Source organism: Lacerta agilis, chromosome 1, assembly GCF_009819535.1.
Source record: "Lacerta agilis isolate rLacAgi1 chromosome 1, rLacAgi1.pri, whole genome shotgun sequence".
NCBI lineage: Eukaryota > Metazoa > Chordata > Lepidosauria > Squamata > Lacertidae > Lacerta > Lacerta agilis.
Genome location: NC_046312.1, coordinates 124,163,036 through 124,185,450, shown reverse-complemented (window position 1 = coordinate 124,185,450; position 22,415 = coordinate 124,163,036). Strand labels below are relative to the sequence as shown.

The 22,415-nt window shown below is 41.5% G+C and overlaps 1 protein-coding gene across 14 annotated transcripts in view; it reads right to left on the bottom strand.

Moving 5' to 3' along the window:
- Nucleotides 1–394: 394 nt before the first annotated feature.
- Nucleotides 395–22,415, bottom strand: part of ABI2 (abl interactor 2) — a 43,768-nt gene continuing 21,747 nt past the window's right edge. Inside the window, exons 4-12 of one of the 14 annotated variants that reach the window (XM_033169864.1) lie at nt 19,947–19,964; nt 13,172–13,269; nt 12,199–12,345; nt 11,024–11,148; nt 10,488–10,676; nt 7,600–7,758; nt 4,448–4,534; nt 3,252–3,425; nt 395–1,387 (exon numbers count right to left, since the gene is read on the bottom strand). In XM_033169864.1, coding sequence (XP_033025755.1) covers nt 1,212–1,387; nt 3,252–3,425; nt 4,448–4,534; nt 7,600–7,758; nt 10,488–10,676; nt 11,024–11,148; nt 12,199–12,345; nt 13,172–13,269; nt 19,947–19,964 — 1,173 coding nt within the window. In that variant the 3' untranslated portion in view covers nt 395–1,211. The remainder of the gene's footprint in view (nt 1,388–3,251; nt 3,426–4,447; nt 4,535–7,599; nt 7,759–10,487; nt 10,677–11,023; nt 11,149–12,198; nt 12,346–13,171; nt 13,270–19,946; nt 19,965–22,415) is intronic. The other 13 variants (XM_033169875.1, XM_033169891.1, XM_033169899.1 and 10 more) reach the window with 13 other exon arrangements.

Below are 22,415 nucleotides of genomic sequence, written 5' to 3'. Positions count from 1 at the left end.
GGAAACCAAAACAGAAGGCAGCCCCCTGGATTCCTAGCAAGATCAGCTAATAGGCCTGGGCCACATTTGTCTGCCTGCCTCCACAAGCCTTTCATGATATGCACTGAAGTCAATTGGTACCATCTGATTGGTATGCATGATGCTATTTGAGCCAAACAGCTCAAACTTTCAGCTGAAACTTGTGAATGAATTCAAACTTTCCCCCACCCCTAGAGATATTGAATTCTTCTCTATTCTAATTCCCCAAACTATAAAACATGAGGTAATTTCAGAAGATTGCAGCCAGCCTTCGGAAGAAGAACCAGGGCTGAAGCCTGATATGTGAAACCACGAGGTGTGGCTTATACGTATTCTGAAAGCAGAATCTGGACAATATGTCAATTATCAAGAGAGTAGGGTGCAAACTATTCCCTGTATATTTTTCCAAATAGGGAGGCATCCCAAATCTTAATTTCAAGCTTCATCTTCCTTCCAACTTCTTAACAACCATTTCACTAAATGAGAGAGGCCTCGCTCGCAGTTTTCAAGGATCTATATAACGGGAGGCCAAGCAGGAGGAATGTGATTCGAAACCAGCTCCGTGTGCACCCAGATCAGGCTACATGCGCTGAACAGCTGCAGAAGTGTTTTGGGTCAGAGATGCAAGGAACCAACCTGAGATCCAGTTGGTGTGTGAACCCCAAAATGTTTGCCAGTACAATAACACTCTTCCAATTGTGAGAGAGTGAAGAATGGGGACTTGGGGAAAGGCAAAGAGAGGGAGGGGGGTGGATGGCCTATCGAAGCCAACCCTTCAGCCCTGGCATCTGGGATGTCCCAATACCAGGGCTTACATTATTCCTGAGAAAAATCCCATGTCTTGATTGAATGGGTCACAATTTGAGCAACGGATCGGTTAATTGGCAAGTTCGTTACATCTCCTATATCTACACCCGAATCGGTCAGCTTATTAAAATACGTCGTTCAGCTCAGGCCAGCCGCTGCTGGCAAATGGAAGAGCCGTTTCTCCAAAACAACTCAAATCACTATTTTATAAAATGGTTGGGGGGGGGGGGAGCAAAAAAAAAAAAAATAAGAGTGGTTTTTGTTTACAATGATCCTTCCTTCATTCAGTTCATTTGACAGGGTCCCCCAGCTGCTGGAGAAGATCTGGGGAGCCCAACATCCTCATGGCAAGCAAGGTGCAAATCTGCCTCTTGTTGTGGCCGTCTTCACTCCGAGTAATGCATGATGGACTCCACATAGTTCCCTGGGAAGAGTCCCGTTACTCCATTCATCACCCCCTCATACCAACCATCGTCGTTTTTCTTAATGACGTAGATGATGGCACCTTCCTGAAAGGAGAGTTCATCTTCCTTGTCTTTAGTGTAGTCGTAGATCGCCACAACTAGGAGCAAACAGAAAAAAAGGAGAGAATAGCAAGATCCCAAGAAAGCAGTTGGGATCTGAACTGAAGGCAATGTCAAAATCGTATTGTATCTTTCATCTGGGTAATCCCTCATTTCTCAAACAGCAGAAATTTCTCTTTAGCAGTAGCCGATTTGAATGTTGTCTTTATCCCTATTTGCGCAAGAAGTCAGTTCCTCGCCCAAAAGGCCAAAACATGACTTTAGATATTTCAGAATATTTTGTGCTTAAGTGCTGCAGTTCTAAAAATAAAAATGGGAGGAATTTTGGCCTACTCCATGCCTCTCATTCCAATATACAAAAGACTGAACCAAGTAATTGCTACTACTGAAAAAGAGGAAGCCTATTTAGGGTTTCTAAGATGACCAATGTATAAAACTATTTTGGAAGAAGTCAACACAACATGATACTACCCCTCCAGTTTCATATAATAAAAAGGGGATCTTGGTGAAAACAGTCCCCACACAGTAAATTGATGGGTTATGGCATCCTTTAAAAATTCTGCTTGCTTTCCTAAAAGTAGCAGAAGGCAGGTCCATCGAGGAATTCTAACTGCTTGTTTCTATTCTCAAACTTGTGCAGTGATGAAACGGGGAGATAAATTCAGTTTCTGGATACGAGCAAAAAACAACAACAGGCCAGGCAAGGGTTGCAAGAGAGAAAGCGAAACAAATTCAATTCAAAGGGACTCCCCGACCGATGCAACTTTCTATCAATCATCATTCCCTCATCTACCTATTGTTGTTGTTTTTCTAGTATATCGGATGCAGAACTGCCAATATCTTTTGTTAGTTCTGCATAGTTCTATTTTACTACGGCCCAGAAATTCAGGTGGCTGAAGACCACACGGTTATGACCTTATGCAATGACTTTTTAATTAGCTAAGATTCCCAAATCAGGCGATCACTGGCTGGCTGCATTCTTTCTCACGCACAAAAACTTCTTTTGTTTCTTTCCTCTCCAAGAAAAAAAAAGGAATTTGAATCAATGCCGGCTTACAGGTGTAATAAGAAATATGAATTAACTTACTATTCAATATGCTTTTTCATGCTGTTATCTGTTATGTGACAGAGCAGAGGATACTAGAGGATAGTCACTCAAACGGCATGGGAAACCTCCAGCCTGTGAGTCAAATTAAGCCTGCCAGGGGTCCTAATTTGGCCTGTGAGGGCATTTTTCCAACAGCCATGCCCTGAAGTCAGGGGTTGAGCAGGCAAAGCTGCAAGGAAGTAATGGATCCGGAGTGCAAACCAGATTGTTGCAGTCAGTGTTGAAAGTTCCCCACCTATGTGGAGCTGATCCACCTATGTGGAGCAAGTGGAGTTCCCAGTGGGGGAGTTCAGGATCCAGCCCACCAGCCAGATCCTACTTCCCAGCCCTGTGGCGCAAGCTTGCAAGAATGCCAGTTGTTAATGGGGAGGATACGGAAAACAGGTTTTTCTTACCAAACCGCAAGATTTGAAAGAGCTGCCTTGCTTATTAAATAAAAAAAGAGTAAACACAGATCCAAGCCCTTCCCTGCTTGTACTGGGATCCTGGGGAAACGAACAGGATCCAGCACCAGCCGAGAGAGCAGCAGTTGCTTCACACGGACTGCCTAACAATGGTTTTGTCTTCCCTCATGCTGAAGGAAGTGGATCGGGCTCTGAGACACACCATCAACTGGTAAAATATTAATTTCACGTTGTGCCACCACCGCGGAACATTTTGGATGTAACATCTGAAGGATCGCAAGGATTAAGGCATCGCCAGTAAGGTGCAGTGAGCTGAATTCATGTCAAATGGCTGGAAAAGACCCTTGCCTCGGTAGTTAACTCTACAGTTAGGACTTCCAGCAAATGTACCTTTCTCCAAGTAGGTCCTTGGTGCCCACGGTGGATCCTCTTCAGCGTATGGGTCACTGTATTCTACCACAGCGGCTTCTTCCTCCTCATAATCTTCTGGAGGAGGTGGTGGTGGTGGGGATTCATCAAAGACCGGCTCATCTACTGGGGGTGGGGGTGGGGGTGTGTCTGAAACTAGAGGAGCAAAAATCCACACTGCAGTTCCTAGGGTTTAATGGCTATACAGCATGTCCAATACATTAAGTGCTTTACAAGTCTTATCCCGCCCCCGGTCCAGTGACTGCTTCAATGGGTTGTCCTCCTTTTACAGAAAAGATCCAAGGCTGAGAGGCAGTGCTTGGAATCAATGATCAAGGTTCAAAGTTCACCTTCCATCCAGCCTGACACTCAAACACTGGACATCGGGGGGAAACAGCAGCTTTTCCACTTTAGAGCAGAGGTAGCTCATCTGTGGCCCTCCAGATGTTGTTAGACCATTGCTCCCATCATCTCTGACAACTAAGCAGTGCTGGAGGACCAGCCCTTTTTTTGAGAGAGAGGGAGATTCATGTTCCACATTACCTGCTGCTAGCTCTTCCACATCCAGTCTCAGAGGCAATATGTCTCTGAACATCATTTGCTAGGGAACTCAAAAGGAAAAAAAGTGCTATAGCTCTCGTTTTTCATAGGCATCTGGCTGGTCTCAAAATGTTGGACTTGGTGGATCTTTGGTTGAATACAGCAGGGCTGTCCTTATGTTCTCAATCCCATATGGTTAGACGGAATGGCAGTTCCTGGTTAAGTTGCTTTCTTTTGCCTTGGGGCAGACTGCATGCCCTTCAGACTGTAAAGCAGGAACTTTGAAGCTCTGAGTTTAATCACTATGTGGACGCTGCTGCAGTGGGGGCCAGAACCTATCAACCCAATCCCACATGAAAAACAAGTGTTCCTCCTCTGCCTGGCAGAAGACCACAGCAGCACACTTTGCAAAATGCACTGTCTTGGCTGCTGACTGGTAGCGGCACAAAATTTATGAAACGGTCTATGAACGACCAATCAAAATGTGGAACGTCTGCTAGATTAGAGGCAAGTGGGCATTACAAGGTCGTCTGTGATCGAGAGACATTGTCATCATCCAAACCTAACGCTTGCGGGTGAGTTTAAGCTTGCTAAAATATCTCTACCTGAATCAAAGGACAATAAAAATGCATACTTACTATTCTCCTGAACTCTGGCCACAAATCCCATGAGTGGCAACTGAGGAGTTACCTGTAGGATAGAGGGAGGCGGCGGCGCAAGAGACACTGCAGAAAAGGAACGACAACAATAAAAAAGCAGGCCTCTGGTTAGAAAAGTTGAACCCAAAACATGAGAGATTACACGGGGACTGTGGTTTCCTACTAAATGCAAAAAAGGGAGGAAAAATTGTAACAGGTGAACTTGAACCTAGCTGCCAAGGACAACACTGAAATTTGCTAGAAGCAGTATTAATCATCAGGCTTGTTTCTTAAACAGAAATAATTCGTCGTTAAGGGACTCGTCTCCTGCAGTCTCCACAGAATCAGTCCTGAAACAAGTCCAGCAGCAGCACAGACAAACTTGGCTATTAGGAAGACAGTCTGGTGCAATCAGGGAAAATATTCCCCAAGACAAACGTTTGCAGTTTCATATTTCTTCATAAAAATTCAACATCTTTAAGCAAATTAGAATGCAATCTCTTAACCCGATCTGAGAAAACTTTCAGGATTGGGACTTAGAATAACTTTACTCGAGGTGTTTCTGAGCACACAAAACACAGAACACTTTAATGAACAGTGTGACCTGACTGTTTAAAACAGGATTTTAGAAGTGTGCTTATGCGATTAAGCACCATTCTGCATGGCTTTAAGAGAGAAGCTGAAACAATTTACTGCCTCCCACAGAAGTCCATGGGAGTCTTTCACTTCTACGGGTGGCTAAAGTAGCTGCACTTGTGGTCACAGTTTAGCTGGAAGCAAAACCCAATCCCAGCCCCCAAGTCTTGTCAACTTGAGAGTCAGGGCAGAATTTAGGTTTTCCCCACAACTCAATGATGTCGGAGACTCCCGTTCTTTTACTCTCTGCTGAGAGTACAGTGGATGCTACTCATTTCTAAATGAGAATATTTCAGCATTCACAACCAGGGGCGCAGCAAGGGCGTATCGCCCCAGGTTCCATAATGGAGGGGGTGACAAATTATCAAGGAACAATTACTGCCCTACTAGGGCGGTTCATAATACTAGGGATTACATAGCTATATATGAAATTTCATGCATATCGGTTAATATCTTGACCCTCCTCCACCAAAATAACTGTTTCCTTGGCTGTTTTCCTATGTCGTGAAGGCTGAAATTTCAGTTCAGTGGAGCACTTACTGTTCCCAACCCTAACCCTGTGGAAAGCCATCTAATTAGACTTTAATTTGATTTTGAGATGTTTTTAGGAGGTAATTTAATTATTGTTTGATTTTATACCAATGTTATGTATCTGATGTTAGCCACCCTGAGCCCAACTTCGGCCGGGGAGGGCGGGATAGAAATAAAAGTTTATTATTATTATTATTATTATTATTATTATTATTATTATTATTATTATTATTTGTTATTATTCCTTTGTAAGAAAATATGAAATAACGTAAAACCATTTGGGGGGGGGGGTGACAATTTTTTTTTTGCACCTGGGTACCTTTACCTTGCTATGCCCCTGCTCACAACTTTTTGAAAATTGAGCTACCTATATACTTTCCCCCTCAGATTATGGCTGCTGCCAATTGCTTCGTTTTAAAAATCAAGCTGCCGTGTGCAGAACCTATTTTTGTTTGCTTTCTCTTGTACAGAGTGTGCCTCTAACATGGGGAAGTCTATGCAGGACAGGAGTGCATTTCAACCTGCACTTCATGTACAATGAAAAGAATGAGAACCAGTCCCAAGATCATCCCCAGCAAGCACCACGCCCCTTCTCCCTTGCTGAAGCCCATGTTCTCAAATGCAATTTTCTTCTGATGCTCCCTCAATGAAAAGGTAACAGGCCAATTTTCAAAAGACATTCCTTGCTCCCCTATCCTGCCATTTCCCTCCCTCTTTATGGCACCACGGTAATCTGGTTGTCCTCACCAGTCCTCTCCCAACAGTGAGTCTTTGTTGGAAGTCCTTTTGCCTCTACCCTGGAAGAGGTCCAAGTCCACTGACATATCCCATCTTCATCCGCTAAAACTCTACACTTACAGACCTCTCATTATTTGCGACACGGGAAAGCCACTCTTTTTGTAAATTTACAATCCAAGCAAGCAAGCCACCCTTTTAAATCATAACATTCTGCTTGGCTAAACAGACTGAATGAGAATTACCTAACATTTATTGGCTATTTGGCATCTTCTGTGGTGTCTCGAAAACGAAATGACTGACTAATGAAGGGCCACCCATTTAACAACTCTTACCACAACAAAGGATTCCACAAAACATGCTGAGCATCCAGAAAACACCTTTGCATAAAAATAAACCTTCAGAAGTCGGTCTCCCCATAAAAGAGTGAATAATCATAGGTTCTCTCCTTCAGCATGCAGAGTCACATTTGTGAGTGTTATGCGTTGTCATACCTAGGGACACTTCTCAGTATGTTTTGAACATGTACACACACAAACACAAAATATTCCATACACAAATATTCAAGTTCAACAAGTGTGTGCAAACTTCAGACATCATGCAGGTTATGTGCACTGAGTGAAGATCCATTATTAACATGCATAGTTGTGCACTTCAGGATTCCATCAACTGATCTCCTATGAAACATTAGCAAACTGACAAGATCACAGTGTTCTGGCTTCCCCATGCTTGTTTCTATGATGTACAACTGACTGAAGCCAAGTTTCCTTCCAAACACAAGCCACCTCTTTAGCAATTGGGCCACCTAGTGAACTAAGAACTGCGAGGGGAAACAAAATGTTGTCTCAGGGATAACCATGTTAGTCTGTTGCAGAAAACACCAAGGCCTTGGGCATCTTAAAGACTAACCTTTTCGTGGCATAAGTTTCCACTTCATCGGATGAATGAAGTGTTATCTCAAGTTACAGTTGTATGGTTTGGACGGGGTGGGGTGGGGGGTGGCGCTTGTGAACAGTGAGGCCAGAGGAAAATAAAATGCAGAAAGTACAAACTGATAAATTACCAAAACAGCCACATTTCAAATATAATACTTTATAAAAGAAAGGCAAACCCTTCCCCGCCATCAGAGATTAATATTTAGGATTTTAAGGTGAAGGTCAAATTATTCATCATCACCACAACAATGGGTTAGGTCTTTAAAGGTACCACAACACTGGCATTTTTGTTGGTGGGTTAGAGTACCATCTTACCTGGGTTCTGGCTATAAAAGGGTCCTCCATTCACCTGGTTTTGAAGGCTGTTCTGCGAAGTGATGGAAGGAGGACGCCTGTACGGCAAAGAGCCCCCTATTGTTGGAGGGGTGTGCCGAGTAGCAGGTCTGTTCATGCTGTAGAACTGAACAGGATGACCTGTTTCGGAAGGGAGAAGAGTGTCAGGATAAGGACAAAAATGCTGAAGCTGAATCCTGCCTTTTCACATAAAGTTTTTCACTTCATATGAGTGGACTCTCCATGCCCTTACCACAGCAAAAAGACTGAAACTGATGAATTGGAAAAATAAAAACGTGGCTCCTTTCTATGATTGGATTGAAGACTTATACAAACTCGCAGCATATGAACAACTTGCATATAAACACAGACTTGCCATGGAGAAATTCAATGATATTTGGAATCCATTCTTACAAATACTGCAATAGGTTAAGATCTGGTGAAGTACAATGACAACTTTGTAAAGTATACGATTTTGGGTTCCTCCCCCCCTTTACTTTCCCTTCTACACGTGTGCTGTTTCTTTTTTCCTTTCTCTCTCTCTTATTTCGTCTCGCCATGTTTGGTGGACATATATGGTTATGTACGATTTAACTTTCAATGAAGAAATTTTAAAATGTAAAAAATATATAAAGATTTCAGCTTTATCTAAAAAGAGGTTTGAACACAAAGGGTGGAACCCAATGTTGCATACAGGTGAAACTCGAAAAATTAGAATATCGTGGAAAGGTTCATTTCTTTCAGTAATTCAACTTAAAAGGTGAAACTAATATATGAAATAGACTCATGACATACAAAGTGAGATATGTCAAGCCTTTATTTGTTATAATTATGATGATTATGGTGGACAGCTGATGAGAACCCCAAATTAACAATTTCAACTTTGGGGTTTTCATCAGCTGGACGCCATAATCATCACAATTATAACAAACAAGGGCTTGACATATCTCGCTTTGCATGTCATGAGTCTATCTCGTATATTAAACTCCAGTAGCTAATGAAAACAATTGCTTACATAAATGGACTTTCCCACGATATTCTAATTTTTCGAGTTTCACCTGTAAGTAGACCTTTGGCTCACACACTGGGTTGTCATCTTTCCTTCCTCCTCGCAGCTTCTTGCTGCCCTGCCCCCCCCCCCAAACCCAAGTCCAACGGGTCCCCCAACCCTCTAGAGCAAATTTGAGGTGTGAAAGAGAGGCTGCAGTGGTAAAGAAAGGAAGGTGGAATTCCATTGCATGAGTGCAAGTCTACTCTGCATGGGGGAAGACAGCTTTGGAAACAACCCACTGGTTTTTTTCTTTCACATGCTTTTAAAGCTGCTCAGATGATTCAGAGGTTCGGCATTAATACAAACCCTACAATGTTATGCTTTTGAAAATGAAGCAATTCAGCAGACATAGCAGGCACATTCGATGGGATACCTTAAATTACACTTCAAAGGAAACTTGTTAAGATGAATATGGGGCAGAGCAGAATGGTAGCATTCTACCCAGCATTTTAAAAAAAGAGGAGGTCTCTGAGCTGATTCTCCATTAGCTCTCAAAGAAGCTGATGGAAACATGAAACAAGGACACCACCACAGTGTGCTCTGCCCAATTTTCAAGAGTAACTGAACTAAGGTTTAGTTCCTATATGCACGTTCACCACTTGATGACCAACATGTTGGAACGAACCACTGCAGCAGAAACTTTTACATCCATAATACTTTTGAATGGAAAGGGGTCACATGTTTAGCAAAGCCAAAAACTGCAAAATAAATCAAATAGCAAATATCAATGTAAGAGTCGGCTGTGAGCTGCTCCAAGTTTGAATGGGTTTCACCAGTTAACACTCAACTATCCTCCTTGTTTCAGATGGTCTCTCCACCCCCCCCCCGCCTCAACTTTCAAATCCAAAAGCCGTGCCTTGGTAAAGTCTAGAGTACAGCAATATTTCCCCCCAAAAGGTTAATGAATTAAACCTGAAAAATCTATTTTGCTACTTGTAAATCAGTTTCTCCCTCTAAATATTAAACTGCCTTGCACACTGCCATCACTTAAGATTTACAAGCATGCTTCCAAGCAATGAGTTTCTGATACAATGTTACCTACAAAATGTTGAATTTGATTTTTTGAAGCAAGCTGCAAATACCGTATCTTTCCGTCTATAAGACGGCCCCGTGTATAAGACTTCCCCTATTTTGGGGGACTCAAATTTAAGAAAATGAGGGGAGATGGCACAGAGTCACTGAGCATTTTGCGGAGGATTGCTCGGCATTGTTGAGCTTTTTTAAGGGGAAGATTGCCGAAAACAGCTCACCCATACGCATAGCAAAATCTGCCTCCTGTCTGTCCCATCGCCGGCAGCAGCTGCAATTCACCCGCCCAACCGCCAAAGCCTCAGCCAATCAACACCACCCATTGACGCAGCAACCAATCATATGCACAATAGTTGTTGACAGCCGCGGCAGCAACCAATCAAACACCCACCCTATGCACTACCCATGTATAAGATGACCCCCACTTTTTACCATGATTTGAAAAGAAAAAAACATAGTCTTATACACGGAAAAGTATGGTAAGTCAACAATGTGCGGTTGTCAGAATAATGCTTGGATCGAAAGAACCGAGACAGACGGTAGGGTAGACGAAGGGGAATTTTGAAAACAACGCACAAAGAAACACAACAACCCAAATAATTCAGTGTAACAAGGTGCTTTCAGCAGCTGAGAAAAATGATGAAACGATGGAAAACGAAATGCCACGCTTTCCCAATGAAAACCACACAAGCCTAGGAAACTCCATGAATCTGTAGTACTCAACAAAACCAGTCTTAGGCTGTTATTGCATCTTGGCTGATCTGCCTCAAGAGGAAGAGCTGAAACTCACCTGCGGAAGGAGTGGAAGAAGCAGCAGGGGGAGTTGGAGATGTGAAGCCATCGGCAAGGGGCTGAGCCCCTGCAGCAGCGGCAGCAGCATCTGGGGCGGCAGAGGATGGGGCAGTTGCAGGAGTGGGAAGAGTGGGAGCGGGGGCAGAAGTAGCAGGAAGGGGAGAAGTGCCAGCTGAACTGGCAGGGGCTACGTGAAAAGAGGAGGAAGAGGAGGAGTTAATAAGGAGTTACGGTTAGCAAGGATTAGAAAAGCTTTCGAGTACTTTGTGAGGAACGTTCCAGCAACGCTTAAAATTCTAGCCCCAAAAATGGCAGCAGCGGGGGGAGGAAGGATAGGTAGAATAATGTTTATGTAGGGAAAGGGTTACCCCTTAGGTGCGCAGCAAAAGGGGGCGGGGAATGGAAGGAGGATTTCAACTTATCCAATGTGAAACATCGCCTTTCCCCCTGACAGGACTCAAAGCAGCTTACAAATAATTGCCATTGCCAAGGAATCGCCCAAACCCAAGAGGGCACCCCCCCCCCAAGATTTACCTGGATACACACTGGGAGGGGATGGAGTAGGGACAGCAATAGGGACTCCCACACTTCCACTTCCGCTGTTCTCTCGACTGCTGCTCCTACTGCTAGGGTGGCTCCCTCCACTGCTCCCGCTGCTGCTAAAGAAATAACATAAAAAGAAACAAACCACAAAGGCATCCATATTCCATTCCATGCCAGGCCCACGCAGATTGCTAAACTTCGCAATTTTGGGGACAAAGAAAGGCGTGCTGCTGTTTTTTCCCCTACGTCCAAGCTAAAATCGGGGTACATCACTGACCAGTAACAGCTGCCTGCTGGATTACAGGAAATGGCTTTCAGGACCCTAAAAACATCAACTCTTAATGGGCCAATATTAGAAGGAGGTTGGTTTTATTTGCATTGCTTAATACTCCACAAGTAAAAACACTTAGGCCTAAAATAGTTTTTGGCACGACACCATGAAATCTCACCAACATACCATTACATTTTATGCTGGCCAGGGCTAATCTGTTCTGCAGATCGATTTCCTTAGTGCAGACCTATCTTAGGCCAAGGCCTTTTTTCCAGCTTTTACATTACTTCTGCAAATCCACATAAAGGAATTAAATCAGTCATGTTTCCTATCTCTTTACCAACATTTTCACAGGCACCAAAGTCTCATCTACAGGTACAGGAATTTTAATTTAATAATAATAATAATAAATGTCTGTTCCGCATGGAATCTCAAGTTTCAGAACTTATTGGGAAGTAACAATAAAGCCTCATGACAGCATCACTCTCATTTGTAGACACCACATTTCAGAAACAGTGCACGACCATGACTGTCTTATGGTAGAGAGGCAAATAAATAGAAGTTATAACAAACAAACAAGCAAACAAACAGGATACAGTTCTATTCAAGACTTCATATGCTACAATACACAATTCGGCAAGCAAATTGTGTATCTTTTTTTTAATAAAAAAAAAAAAACTCTTCCTAGACAAATGACTTCGCATTATACAACATGTAGCATAAACAGCATGGTTTCCCTCTAACTCCCAATGGATTTCCCAAGAAATCACATGAATTTATGAAGTTCTAAGTGAAGGGTTGGAGGGAGGAGGGGGGGGTTAAAAGCAGATCACTATAAAGCTGTGTTATGTGTCTTAATTATTGTTAATATTTTGTGCAGGAGCAGACCGAATACCTGTAAGTGCGATTCCTCTGATTCACAGAAGCTGTCCTAACAGGGCTCTGTTGCGAGGGAGCCATATTACGGGTAGGGCTAGGTACATAGTCATTTGGTACCACTGGAGGACGCACTGGCTCCAGTGTGCGATAGGGAGAGTGACGCCTACACAAGAAAAACATATGTATGGAAGCAATTTCAGACAATGAAATACACCAAACACCTTTGGGCAAGGCAGTGTAGGACTCCTGCTTACTGTTCATATTGAAAATGCACAGGGCAGGATCCTGTCCACTGCAGGGGCAGTGCCTGTGAAGGATTCCCTTGGGCACGACAGGGTCCAATTTTCCTACTCCCCCTTCACGGCACACAAGAAGGCAGTGCCAAAAGAGAGAGGTCTTTGCATGCCGCCCATGTCCCCAGCCAGCTCTCCCTTCTCCTCTCAAAGTAAGTGACTTCTGCTCTGGAGCATCAGTGACTTGCATTAAGAGGAGAGAGCAGACTGGGGAAGCATGCAGAGAATTCCTGGTCCAATCGCTAGTCTCTCAAGGTGCCTGCAATGTGCCTGCACACTTAGTTGGTCAGAAGAGGAAGAGAGAAAACGGGACTCTGCTGAGCCTATAAGAACACTCCACATGCTGGTGCCATGCTTCTCAGCGGACTTAACTGGGCGCATGAAATTTCTCTGTTCATGTCGTACAGGATAATCAGGGCCGTTACTTTTTCTAGGTACAGCAGTGTAGAGCTACTCTACAAACAAAAGCCCAAAAGGCTCCTGCCGAAAGAAACTATTCAAGCATTATTTCCGCCTCCTGGCGATACTATGAATGTGCTATCTGCCTACAGGGGAGAAAGACAAGACACCTCCAAAACCCACAATGTCATCTTGAGGCACTAATGAGCCATGAAGCAATAGTAAAAGCAAGAACGGATTTTTACCTTCCCTTTTTGCACCCTGCCCCCTTTCCGATGCGCATAAAGTTGTACTTACCCAATCGTTCCTTTCCCTGACATTGGCGGACTGGGTGGCTTCTGGGTGGGTGGTGTGGTACGAGGCAGGCCACCCATTTTCATATTCTGTGTACTAACCTGCATGAGAAGCAATGGGAAAAGCAAACCTCACTGAACTCTTCAGGTCAACAACTGAGAATAAATTAAGAATCCTTTGGGAACTGATCTGCAACATTTAAGAAGCAGGGGAATGTGTAATAATAATAATAATAATAATAATAATAATAATAATATAGAAGCCCCAGTGGCCATGCACCTATGTGCAATTTCTACATACAATAGTTAAGATGTGCTCAAAGGACTTGTGGTTCTATGGCGTGTTTAAGAGTTGTTCTGACTGCATTTGCCTTTAGACCATCACATTAAACTTCCAATCACCAGCAACAAGGAAAGTGTGCCTATCTCAAGCACTCTCAAAAGCACTTAATATATATTTCAGGAAACCACTTGTTTCTTGTTGACTGAGCGGTGGGGAACCTGCAGCCCTGCAGGTGTCATTTGATTCCAATTCTCCTCTCGTCTGACCAACTAGAGCGTGCTAGCTAGGGTTGATGGGAGTTTGGGCCCAGCAACTTTGGGGTGGGGGTGGGGGTAGGCAAGAGGTTGCCCACCACCAACCTGCAGTGTCTATGAAGCTATTAAATATGCCTAGGACAGGGAATGAGTTATACGTAATGTGAAACCCTTACACCACGTATTACAATAGCACAAGGAGGAATCCTAAAAGCTAAATATAAGAAATAATCTGGTATCCTCACTTCCCAAGAGGGATGCAAAGACCTGGCAAAATATTGGTGAATATCTCATTCTGCTGAAAAGAGTCTGCTCTAAGGTAAGAGAAGCCAGTGTAGCAGTGGGAATGTTGCTGCTTCTGCACCTACATCTTGTCATTCAAGGGCGCTTGTGCTGGTCCCATACAGTCTTTCACAGGCTTCCTCAACCTCGGCCCTCCAGATGTTTAGAGACTACAATTCCCATCATCCCTGACCACCGGTCTTGCTAGCTAGGGATCATGGGAGTTGTAGGCCAAAAACATCTGTAGGGCCGAGATTGAGGAAGCCTGGTCTTTCAGCTTTATAGTCTAAACACTGCAGTCTTTCCCGAAAGAAATAAAATTTCAAAGTATCTATTTGGACGCTTTCTATCTGCACTAAGCACTTCCATAAATCAACTTCATATATGAAATGAAGCTTCACTTGCAACACCACCCTAATAAAACATGGCCTTTTAAAAAAAAGGAAGTAGTGGCATTTTGCGTATTAAAAAAAGATTATATCACCAAGAGTTATTTCTGTCGTAGAACACCTCATTTTTTAAGGATTGGTAGCCATTTTTTTATCTGTTTCATGAGATGCTGATGACAAACTACATTTACGATGCTGCAAATGCAAGGTATGAATAATTTAATGTTTTGTGTTCATCAGCATCACGGTGGGTTGATCTTTTTAAAAAGGAAAAAAATCCACTGCTTGTTTCTGCGTAAATCGCAAACTTGAGAAAACCAATACTTGTGTTTGTGTATGGAAGGAGTGTGTGTGTGTGTGTGTGTGTGTGTATGCATGCATGCATGCTGCTAGGAAAGCTACCTTATCCCTGGACTATGAATCTAAAATTTCATGTTTTAAAAAGCAAAACACTTTTACAAGACAGGATCGCCCACCACCTCATGGAGCATGAGGTAGAGCATTATGGAAAAGACACCTCAACCTTGAAAGATTTTTGAATCTGGGAAAACTAAGTTTTCTAATTTCAAAGTTGGATCCAAAAGTTGTCTGTCCGTCCCCAATAACTGGCCCATATGATTGTTACAGAATGGTTGTATAAATGCAGCTAAATAACGTGCCTTCACTTTTTCTTCGGGATAAATTTGGGAGAAGATCACTACACTGCATTTTCTACATACAATATCCAAGATTCACTACTAGGCATGGAAATATTTATCCAGGTTCGATACACACTAAAAGGCAAGCTAGTAAAATAGACACAAGACTATTTTGGGGGCAACAACCAATCGCCAGTCCACCCTCTGCACTATCAGTGTATAAGACGCCCACTGGTTTTTGACATGGGGGCGGGGGGGCGGGGGGGCTAGTCTTATACACGGAAAAATACGGTACATTCCATGATTTTTCTTTTAGGTTTGTGTGTGACTCAACCACTCACAATCACTGGGCTTTTGTCCTCCGCAAGAGGCGCAATGAAAATTTCTGTGACCTTGTGGGGTTTCCACACAAGAATCACAGCATTTAGAACAAGAATTTACAGTATCTTAAAATAGATTGAGAGCTACTTCACACAGTCAAAGTATGCCATTGTCTTTGAAGCAGATATAGTCACTCTGCTACAACAGGTACATGCAGCAGAGAGCCATGACTGGCCACAGATTCTCAGCATGTACACATAAAGAGGAAAAACTCATGTGGCCACTTTTAGCATGAATGCGAACACTGCAACAAGCATGCCTTTAAAAAGCTAATATAGATTACAAAATGTAAGCAGTATCAGGTGTGTGTCATTTTAGGATGCAAGTGCGACGGAAGGAAACCCACCATATTCAATTTCAGTTCCGTGGTCGCAATCTAGGGAACCATATGCCCCTTCTATTAGCCCTGTTGTGTTTGGAGCTTGGGTTTTACAGCATAACAGCTCCACAACACACAAACTGATTTTGACACGAGGATTTTCAAAAGCAGCTTGTTAAATGACAAGGTATTTTAGACTTCTAAGAAAAGAAAGCAAAAGTTTCTGTGGGGATGATCAAACCCTTAGCATTGCTGAAAAAAGTTTCAGGATTGTGGCACATATGCCTGACATTAGAAGAGAAGCAAATTTGATTTAACATGGCTATTTTAGAAGCCAGAAATGACTAAGATGTTTGCCATTTTCATTACATAGCTTTGATTTAACAGTATCCAGATTGGCAAGAAGCTAGGGGTAAAAGGAAAAAAAATGTGTGCAAATGAAAAGATTGAAGAATCGACAGCCTCAAGGAGGATGCAAAAAGATGGAATCTTTTACAAAAAATGCATAGCCACATTTTCTTGTACTCAGCCCTACTACTTAGTTCAGAAAACTAAGAGCCGACAGAGGTGTAACAAGCAATGAAAGGAAAAATAAGCTACAAAATTGTTTAAGTGAACTAAGTATGCCAAATATATATGTGTATTTTACCAAACTCAATAACTAGAAAGCACAGGAGAGAACGAAGAGGTTCTTAATTTATCTTCAGAATGAACTGTGAAGCTTCAGGATACAGAAAACAGTGTTTGTCCATTATAGTTTTTTTATATTTCCCTTGATTAAAATTCAAAACATCATCTCTCCTTCACCCAACTGCTTTTGGAGAGAGCTCGCAATAATCTAATATTGCTTGCCTGTCATGCAGAATTATTAAAGAGGAAAGCGCTGCTGAAACAATGAAAACAGCATTTCCTCACTAAATGTGTATGTGTGGTGTAGGCAGCAGCAAATACAAATTCTTCAGCGATAGGTATCAAAGTGGTCTTCAACCATACCCTGCAGATTTTAAGTTGGTGTTTTGCAGTAGTGTAAACGGTGGGGTTGCAGGAGGAACATTTCCAACAGACCCTGCTACTTCCAGGGTCCGGGACAGAGGGAAAGGGCTCCTTTCTCCATAGCAGCCCCTCTTCTCTCACGGAAGTCAATGAAGTGGCCAAGCATGAGGAGTAGGGGAAAAGGTCTGCACAACTGCTGAGACTTTCCTACTTCACCCCCAAAAAACTAAGAACCCGGCAAAGGGAACTAAGTGTCTGCGCATGGGGTTGGTTCAACTGCAACACCTGACAAACAATACAATGTGCTCCAGTGCACACACAAAAATGGCTACATCTGAGAAGCTACTCCCCAGGGGTTGTTAGATTCCAACCCCCAGCTGGCATGGACAGGGTGATGGGAGCTGTAGTTCACAACATCTGCAGGGCATCATATTGGCTACCTGGTCAATGATAGAATTTGAGGAGGGTGAACACTGGAAATGCAGAATGTGTATGCCTCTGCGGTCAGCCTAGTAGTGGAATGTTTTTATTGATCCACAAATGGAATTAAATAAATATATCAATGGGAAGCCCCTTTCTGCATTGCACCCCCTTTTATCAAAATTTATACCAGTTAAGGGCATGGGCACACAAATGGATTCACCTTACCATGGTCAGTTGCATCAGATATGTTTTTTATTACCTTCGATCATTGCCTCACAATTGTATGCCACCCATTCAAGGAGCTCAGGGCAGCAGACACAGAAATTACCCCATATTATACTCACAAGAACCCTGTGCGAAGCCGGTGAAGGTGAAAGAGTTAGACAGGCCCAAGGACAGCGAATTAGCTTTGTGTCTGAGTGAAGATTTGAACTTGGATGTCTATGATCCAAGTTCAAAACTCTATACCATGCTGTCTCTAGCTATGTTCAGTTAACTACAATCCCAGATGCAACTATGTCAATATGCATTGGTAGCACTACCGGCATATGTTACCGGTACTTAGTGGCAAGTCCCACTGAGTTCAATAGTACTTACTCCTAAGTAAGACTGGCATCTTACACATTCTTAAAAGTATCCTCCATAGACCATTAAACGGCTTCTTAACTACAGTGGTACCTTGGTTTGCAACCGCTTTGGATTACAACCACGTCAAACCCAGAAGTGTGTGTCCCTTTTTTTGGATTATGACCATGGGGGGGCCATTGGCAAAACCGCGCCTTGGGTTACAACCTGTTTTGGTTTACAACTGGACCTCTGGAATGGATTATGGTTGTAAACCAAGGTACCACTGTACTTTCTGGAGACTGCTAGGTTGCTCATCCTGAAATCTGATTATATTCTTAAAGTAATGCAAGACAACATATTAAGTAGGCATCTAGGAGCCAGGGATAGTTAAGGGATCCATTAATGATTCTAGTGTTGGCTGCTTTTTAAATTAGCTGCAGATACCTGCCAATCACTGAAAGAAGATGGCAGATTCCAAGTATAGATAAACTGGATATGGATATTTTATAGGTTGGTTAATTAATAAGCATAGGTGCTGAAGACACATGCTCCAAGTAACAGCAATTTCATATGGATAATTCCACTCAGTCTAGCTCAGACTCTTGGTCTCCATGGGTTTGAGCCCCATGTTGGGCAAAAGATTCCTGCACTGTAGGGGGCTGGGTTATATTACCCTTGTGGTCCCTTCCAACTGTATGATTCTATGATAATTCAGCTCTTAACAAAATAAAAGGGAGAATTATTCTTCATAGCATTCTTTGAATGACTATGAATACCAATGATGAAATGCTATCCTCAGAAAAAGGGATAAGAAATGCTGCTTGCTTGCTACTTCAAGTTCAGTTCCAGCTGAGCACCTACACTCAAACTCCTAAACTGGTGTTGGAAAGCAGTAAACACATATGCAGAAATATTTAAGATGGAGGAATTATGCAATGTTGATCCATTTGTATGAGAAGCTATTTTCCCCCCTATCCTTAAAGAATCTCTCATCTAAGCTAAGATATAAAGCTGCTGGAAATAATTTGAGTATGCAGAGCAAGTTAGGAATAATTTCATTTCCTAAACCCAAGTTTGGCTTAATTCTTCCCCATCACAGTTGTTTCTCATGACACCGGAAAGCAAGCTCCACATTTCCAAACTTGAAGAAGGTTGCCTTATGTTAAATTACATTTTAATTATTAGTATAATTAAACATAGTGAACAATCAATTACCCGATCTTTACATTTCTAATTAGTTTCAACCAGATTTCAAAATCTTCCGCTGCTTTTCCAATGGGAGATACACAATTAGCTCCATGTGCTCAGGGGGATCTGCAATGTGCTTTTCCAAGCTGGCAAACCAGATAAATTGCACAACAACTAATTCCTGACATGTCAAGGACTGGAAAGAATATGTTGTTCCAATAAAAAACCAGAAACCCACTGGATGCCGGAAACCCTTGAGCACACTTAAAAGTAAATGAATTTTTAAAATGTCTTTGGATGCAATTCTAAAAGAGTCAGATCACAGATTAAATACCATCAAGAATTTCAATCAGATTGATTTCCAATGGAATTTAGGCATGCCCATCTTTTTCTATATTGTAACTTTTGACTGCAAACACCATGACATGAATGAATGTATTCAAGCATGACAACACTGAGAAAAATGTTAAGCTCTTCTTAATACTGTTCAAAGCTACAAAGTGTGGGGGAATGAATGTAAATAAGGGCAGTTTCACAATATAGTTTACGTTTTTTATTTGAGCATAGCTATTTGTGCCAGTGTACTGTCTTGCAATAACAGTCTAACGTAAATAATATATGTATTTCCTAGCAGGTTTGGCAGTCCCAGAAGTGGGCTGTAAATGGCTAACTGGTAAACATCACTTTTTCATTTAAAAAAAAAAAAAAGAATCATGCCCCACATTACTTTTGATTTTTCAAAACAGGCAAGCTTGCAAATTCAAGCACTATTCATAAAAGTAATCAAATCACATCATATATAGGATAAAAAGATCATTACATAGGGGGAGATCAGAGGTCACAAATATGTATCTTTTTTATCATGAAAATCATCCATTCCAAGGGCTGTGCTAATTATCCAATCCTTATGGTCATCATTTTGTTATGCTTTAAAAAATGTTTTAAGACCAAAGAATGGTGTTCAATGCGGTATTCCCTCCCACCCCACCCACCAGAAATTAGCACTCTCCCCGAATGTAAGTCTGAAGAATAAGAATGAAATTCAGCCCTGTCGTTTCTTACCTTAAATCTAAGCAACCACTTAATGCATAAATGAAGCAAATAAAAGAGGTAAAGAAGAAAAGCATTGAAAGGTTAGTTGAAACTTCAGGATATGAAGAGAGAAGGGGGGAAAAGAAAGTTAAGCATTTAGCATCAACAAAATAATGTATCAGTAGATCATAGAAAGAGTGATTAAAGCAGAATATGTAATGGTTTTCGAGATGAAATTTATAAAGCCACTATCTTAAGACACTATTAACTCCAAGGTCAACACTCAATGTTTCAAACACTATTTCATGAGAGACAGCTAGAGAGCCACTATTAACCCGCCCATGAAACAACCTCTGCCAAACAACATCTTATTTCTACATGGACTAAGTTAAAAAAATTATTTAGAGTAATATGATGCAAATCTTACTACTGCATGTACAAATTTTAATCAATTGATAAATAATAATTTTCAGGTTTTTTAATTATATGTGTGGCATATTTCACAACTCCCACTCAATACCAGAGACAATGAGTGTGAACAAACTTTACCCAATATAGATGTTCTCACAAGCCTTCTGCTGTTTAACCTAACATCATTAAAGGAGGTTTCATGGAACTGCATACACTGCAGATTACTTGATCAAATATACACATTACTATTTTTTATTTATTAATTTAAAACCCAAAACTTAATTTTTTTTCTCATCAATTTTGCTTCATAACCCAGTCATGGGTCCAGCTTATGCACTCTGCTTGTGAGATTATAGCTAACAAAAAGTAACTTTTGTAAAAGATTTTCATAGTCATGGTTTATATCATTGCTCCGCAGAACTTTTTTTCCAAATAATCTTTAAAACCAGATTGTTCATGAAGCGATTACAAATAATTTCTTTTTTATTATAATTGTAAAAACCAAGGGTTTCTTAAATGTTATGTTTTTACAAAAAAAAATATGCAGAGCAGCTAATTCAGAGTGGAATTGAACTAAAATCTCTAAATATCAGCATTATGTTTTATTCGGCTACTTAAAGAGCTCTACAACTGATTACCACATTTTTAAAGCTTTAATGATTAAAGATAGTATAACACTGTAACTATTGTCTATGCATTTTTCTTTCTTCTTCAAAAGTTTTTTTTATTCAGAATTTCCCTTTCAGATAATACAGTGTGCATGCACTACTTGTCTCCTTGATATTTACACTGCTGAAAAGAGAATGTTAACTCCATAAATCTAAGAGACACTACATTTTCTACACTCCAAGGGTAAACATTAGTGTAACTGGTACAGCAATTTCAGCTTTGTAAGAATCTGAAAAGCTTATATACATGCATTTTAAAAGGCAATAGAATAGGTTTCAAATTCATCAATATTTAAGACTAGTACTTGTTCCAAAATTGTGCATTTTCAGTGAAGTTATCTTAACTAATTAAAGTAACACTTGCCTCCAAGTGAAGAATGTTGGAATATATATGTGTACTTAAACATTCATTATGGCTTCACTGATGAGATTTATCTCCACTTTTTTGAAATGTAAACAGGCATTGTAATGCCTGTAGTTCAGGAGCCATCAAATGAGTAACTATGGCTGCACTCTTCACCCCACTTACCTGGGGGTAAGCCCCATGGAATTCAATAGGACTTACTTCTGAGTAGGTATGGTTAGGGTTGCACTACAAATTTATTTCTCTGCAAGCTCAAATAATTCCCAAGGAAATAAATAAAATGGCATGCCACTATGCCATTATCTTGCTGCAAATGTTCTGAATGAATGGCTGTAGGCCTTGTAAATCATTCTTATTCACATTACTATTGAGATATGCCTAACAAATTGCGAAAATACCACAGGGACAGGGTACTTGACGAAAAGACATGCAAGAATCCGAACAAAATTTGAACATGCAATCAGATGTGTATCTGCACAAAGCAAGCAGACAAACTGCACGTGTAACTCGATTCGCAATTCAGCAATATGTTAGACTCAGCTACAGGGGCTGTTAGAGCTACATGCAGGCTGAAAACTAACTATCACTTATTTATTTTCATGATTTAAAAATTCCCAGTACAGACACACAGAAAGCTAGTCCCTAGATTTTGCATATCATGCGAATCTGGAAATTGTATTTGATCTTGGAGGAGGCCAGTGCCACACACATGGTGGCATTTTATCTGGGTCATGACAGCATCTGGGACATGCAAAAAGAAAAGGGAGAGGGACATACCCTGTTGTCACAAAAGTACTGTTTGACAACCAAATCCAAATGAAGGGAATGGCACCAAATGCTTTCTTTCCCATGTTGAAAGCCTTCTACCCATTTCTCAAAATACAGATATCACAAGCAGCCAGAAAAGCAGGGAGGCTGGGGTTTTTGTTTTTTTAAAGACAGAGCTACAGAAGGAATAATAGGAGATCAGTAAGGATGACCATGCTGCCGTTTGGGAGAAGGAAGGAGTCCTACATACAAATCTTTGCATTCTGAAAACATACAGGGAGACTCAGA